The sequence below is a fragment of the Protomyces lactucae-debilis genome (assembly GCF_002105105.1).
Source record: "Protomyces lactucae-debilis strain 12-1054 chromosome Unknown BCR37scaffold_26, whole genome shotgun sequence".
In the NCBI taxonomy this organism is placed as follows: Eukaryota; Fungi; Ascomycota; class Taphrinomycetes; order Taphrinales; family Protomycetaceae; genus Protomyces; species Protomyces lactucae-debilis.
This window is the reverse complement of record NW_024468018.1, coordinates 175,001-179,986: the sequence shown is the minus strand read 5'-3', so window position 1 is coordinate 179,986 and position 4,986 is coordinate 175,001. Positions and strand designations below refer to the sequence as shown.

The 4,986-nt window shown below is 48.2% G+C and overlaps 1 protein-coding gene across 1 annotated transcript, besides 3 other annotated features; it reads right to left on the bottom strand.

Annotated features, from left to right (window-relative positions):
• Positions 1-219: 219 nt before the first annotated feature.
• Positions 220-308: a sequence feature (Protein overlapping with rRNA (BCR37DRAFT_339913, ORY75493.1) was converted to a misc_feature.).
• Positions 309-658: 350 nt separating this feature from the next.
• Positions 659-663: a sequence feature (Protein overlapping with rRNA (BCR37DRAFT_339913, ORY75493.1) was converted to a misc_feature.).
• A 78-nt stretch (positions 664-741) lies between these two features.
• Positions 742-857: a sequence feature (Protein overlapping with rRNA (BCR37DRAFT_339913, ORY75493.1) was converted to a misc_feature.).
• A 536-nt stretch (positions 858-1,393) lies between these two features.
• On the bottom strand, positions 1,394-1,633 carry BCR37DRAFT_352100 (uncharacterized protein; the record flags this gene model as incomplete). The annotated part of the gene is made up of 1 exon (XM_040868105.1): positions 1,394-1,633. The coding sequence occupies one exon, from the start codon at positions 1,631-1,633 to the stop codon at positions 1,394-1,396; it is 240 nt and encodes a 79-aa protein (XP_040722364.1).
• Positions 1,634-4,986: the final 3,353 nt, after the last annotated feature.

Genomic DNA, 4,986 nt, shown 5'->3' with positions numbered 1-4,986 from the left:
ATCTGGCCCAATGCTTCGGCAGGCTGGAGGGTCCAACGCTCGCAAAGTTGTGGGTCGCAAATTCAATTTACTTGTTGCGGCTTAAGGTACGGGCTACGCCCACTCGAGAGAGTGTCTTGTCTACCGGTGGCACACACCGAGAAGCAAAGAAGTTTTGATGATAGAGTCAAGACTGGTAGTACGGAACTGGCTTGTGGCAGCCAAGCGTTCATAGCGACGTTGCTTTTTGATCCTTCGATGTCGGCTCTTCCTATCATACCGAAGCAGAATTCGGTAAGCGTTGGATTGTTCACCCACTAAAAATTTACCTATTGGTGGGAATAGTCAGGTACAAGTAGAAATTGTATTATGCTGGCTAGTCGAGCTGACAAGTATCTGTAGGTGTCAGCCGGCAACACAACCTGGATCGGGGAAGGCTAAGGATTCTTGTAATCTATGCTAATCCCGAGCAGAGTCTACTGGAGCGATCCAGCAAGACCTGTGTAGAGCGCGGAAAGGTGTGGGCTCTTCTCACGTAGAGAGCCTAAGGGACGTGCCAATCCCTCGGGAAACCGAGTCGCCGAGCGAAGGACCTACAGTCCAGATCTCAGCGAGGACATCAACGAGTCTAGGCAGGAAATGGCCTTGACCAAGTCCGGTACTAAAATGAATAGGGAACGTGAGCTGGGTTTAGACCGTCGTGAGACAGGTTAGTTTTACCCTACTGATGAATGTTAACTCAATGGTAATACGACTTAGTACGAGAGGAACCGTCGTTTCAGATAATTGGTTTTTGCGGCTGTCTGACAAGGCATTGCCGCGAAGCTACCATCTGTTGGATTATGGCTGAACGCCTCTAAGTCAGAATCCATGCCAGAACGGGTTGATGCCTACCCTCGCACATCTTAGACGAATATGAATAGAGCTTTGCTCCTGTATCGTATCATGGGTTCACCGGCTGCTCGGGCGGAAAGGCCAGGGCAGTTCGAACTCGTATGGCAATTTGAAATATGCGCGGGGATGAATCCTTTGCAGACGACTTAAATGTGAGTCCGAGTACTGTAAGCAGTGAAGTAGCCTTGTTGTTACGACCTGCTGAGGTTAAGCTTGTGACTTCTAGATTTGTGCTCCTTGCACACTTCTCCTCCCTCCATTGTGATCCTGTTGACTTGAAATCAGCGGAACCAGAATGGAAGAAGGAGAGTGTGTACACAAACAGTCGTGCCCAAGGAGGGAATGGATGAGATGCGAGTGTGTCTTTATAGCTTGGCCGAGCTTGGCTGCGAGCAGCGCTTGCTTGGCTGACGCAGCTCTTATGCTGAGTGATGAATGGTTCCCAACTTTGCCATCATCGACTTGTCCTTTTTTTTTGTGCTCAGATTGACTGTATATGTACTTGCAAAAAAGCTTCATTCTATCTGCGGCCATACCTCCATGAAAATACTGCTTCCCGTCCGATCAGCAAAGTCAAGCATGGAAGGGATTCGTTAGTACTATCGTGGGAGACCAGATGGGAATCCGGGTTGCTGCAGTTCCTCTTCTTTTGCTCGGCCAGGTCAAGTGTCTTGAGCTCGTTCTTTTTGCTCTGCTTTAATGGATAGTGAGTGCTGTTGTAGCGTTTGATGAATAAAATATCGAGTGTGCTAGTGTACATAGATCTCACTCTGCTGGACAGAATGCTTTGATTTTGGCAAAACACAGTCAGGCACGGGTGTGGATTTGGGTATGGAACCCTCAACCTTGGACTTTTTGGTCAGCGGTTCAGTTTTCTTGCCGGCATCAAAGGATTCAGTTTGGCAGCAGGCAGCTACAGAATGCTTTGATATTGGCAAGGTATATTCAGATATAGGTATGGAGTCCAAATCCTTTCCATATCCTTAGACTTTTGTCGATTCCTTGCCTCATCAAAGGAATTAGATGCTACTGGGCAGCGCTATGAGCTTTGCTGCTACCAGCATCTTTGTAGTTTGAGGGTGATCAGCCGTACGATTTCTTGCCGGCATCAAAGGATTCGGCTTGGCAGCAAGGTAGTCATGAAACCTTTGGTTTTGGCAAGGCTACTGCCTACCTTATGTGAAAGTGCGTACGATCATGGGTTCGCTCACAAGTTATTGCTTTCATCAAAGGATCTGAGTCCCTCGCTAGACTCAGAGCTTGAACCCGTCCAGTTTCCAGATCAGGCTGAAATCCTTTGACGCAGGCAAAGTCAAGCAGGTTTTAACTCTGAATTGCTCCAGTTGAGGAACCAGCACAAATTACAATTGCCGGCATCAAAGGTTTTCACCCGCAGCGCCTGAACGGGATCTCGCAGACAACCTTGGAAGATCCTTTGACATGGGCAAGTCTCGGTGCTATTCCATGTCCAGGACCACCCACACTTGCTAAGCTTGTCAGCATCAAATGTCCCACGTGCAATGCCCAAGCTTCACGCTTGCCAGATCCTTTGACACCGGCAAACTGCTGGCCACCAAGCCTGGCAGATCTCGCCCTTAAGTCAGCCGCCAGAAGCTTTGATCTTGGCAAAACACCGTGCGCATTCTCTGAGCTTGTACTGGGACAGCACAAGACTTGCCGCAATCAAAGGATCGGCTCGAACAGACTCGCATGCGCGGCCATGAAATTTGGGTCGCGCGCGCATTTCGTCCACAAACACCCTGTCTGAGGCCACAAGAGGCCATAAAAATTCATGACCGGCTCCACACTCGGCCATGAAAGTTGTGGCCATTCATGACCCACACCGCGCATTTTCTCTTGCCGTAGTATAGGCAGATCATGTGAAGCTAGATACATCAAGTCATACTTCTTACCTAACAGAAGCTCCAGTCTTTTTTCCAGATTTTTTGAGCCTCATCCTGACTAGGCCAGATTCGTTTATGGTCGATTATACAAGCATCTGACCATGAAACTGCGTCTGAAGCAGTCACATCAGCTTCAATTCCACGAGGTAACACCTCTATAGTGTCTGTGTGATCTTTAACCACCGTTTGGTACCCTTACATCAGCAACTTTTGTCAATCTCGGCAAGACACTCAAGTTTGCAGTGGTAACATGAAACAGATCAGGTACAAGCCAATTTGCAAACACTTCTCAAGCTATAGCATATGTTATAGGTCAGCTATTGCGATAACATCTCGACACACGACGGAACGTATCACTAGCCAGCCTTGTGAGGTGCTGATACTCCTTGCTAGACTGTATTAGAAACGTAACAGTAGAAAGTTTGAGATAGATCCATATTTGCACGTGCCATCAGCCACAGCTTCGCCACACCGCCGTCCAACTCTTACACGTACGCAGCTTGATGCATGTGGACTCAGCGTCGAGATCCAGCGTATACTGGTCGCGATCTGAAATGTCATATGCGTTCAGAAGTGCGTCAAACTTGGGTACCTACCAGCACACCACTACAAACACAAAAATTCAAACTCGCGCACTCGCCCAAAATTGACACCACAGGTATTGTATGAGGAACGAGGTGCGCGATAGTGTCGCCTCAGGACTGCTGCGCTCGTGGTAGTCTAGGAGTGCTTGTAATGAGGCTCTGAACACCAGCTTGCTGGTGCCTCCCTGGGTTATGAGCAGCGATTAATACCTTCTGTTCACTTAGTAATCTAGCAGAAGTTCAAGCGTTTCTAAAACACTTGGACTTGCAAAGCTCTCTGCGGGCGTCTGATCAGTTGTTCTGGGTCTTCGGGCCATTGTCTCCTCTGGTAATTCGTCTCATGGTGCTTTGGTGGAGAGCATAGGCTTGCCAGTCATGGCGAGATGTTCTGGCATCCATCCTTCGGGAAAGCTATTCGTACCAAAAAGTCCTAGGAGGTCCCTGGGGTCAAGACTGCTTCGCTTCGGTGGAAAGGCCTTCGACAACGGGGAGACCGCCTACGAGTGTTGAACAATAAGATGACATTGATTCTAAATCTGTTGCAGCTGTTGTGCTCACTCAACCAAGTCCAAGAGTTCCATTGCGGCTCACTTGGCAAAGTCTTGCATTGTAGATGACTGGCCGATAGGCTAAAACTCCACAAAGACGAAATCGGGAGTAGTACGTGGCAGGTAGCCTTTGCTTCGGCGAAGTGACCTGTCATGGAACCCCCCTACTAAGTTTTGTATGCGATCACCCATGCTTCTGTATGTGAATGATGGCGGACCACGACTAGTGAAAACCTGAAAACTGGAAAATTGAATGCCTCTGCTGGGCCAAGATCGCTTCACGGCTTGATCTGCCACCTGGTAGAAGTTTGCTTTCGAGCAAGAACAAGGAAACATCTGGGCTTGCTTCTAAAGCAGGCCCTCTGCTCGTCTCAAAAACGGGCAGGCACGATCGTTACCTGGTTGATTCTGCCAGTAGTCATATGCTTGTCTCAAAGATTAAGCCATGCATGTCTAAGTATAAGCAATTTATACAGTGAAACTGCGAATGGCTCATTAAATCAGTTATCGTTTATTTGATAGTACCCTACTACTTGGATACCCGTGGTAATTCTAGAGCTAATACATGCTAAAAATCCCGACTTCTGGAAGGGATGTATTTATTAGATAAAAAACCAATGCCTTCGGGCTCCTTGGTGATTCATAATAACTTTACGAATCGCATGGCCTTGCGCCGGCGATGGTTCATTCAAATTTCTGCCCTATCAACTTTCGATGGTAGGATAGAGGCCTACCATGGTTTTGACGGGTAACGGGGAATAAGGGTTCGATTCCGGAGAGGGAGCCTGAGAAACGGCTACCACATCCAAGGAAGGCAGCAGGCGCGCAAATTACCCAATCCCGACACGGGGAGGTAGTGACAATAAATAACAATACAGGGCTCTTTTGGGTCTTGTAATTGGAATGAGTACAATTTAAATACCTTAACGAGGAACAATTGGAGGGCAAGTCTGGTGCCAGCAGCCGCGGTAATTCCAGCTCCAATAGCGTATATTAAAGTTGCTGCAGTTAAAAAGCTCGTAGCTGAACCTTGGGCCTGGTTGACCGGTCCGCCTAACGGTGTGCACTGGCTTGACC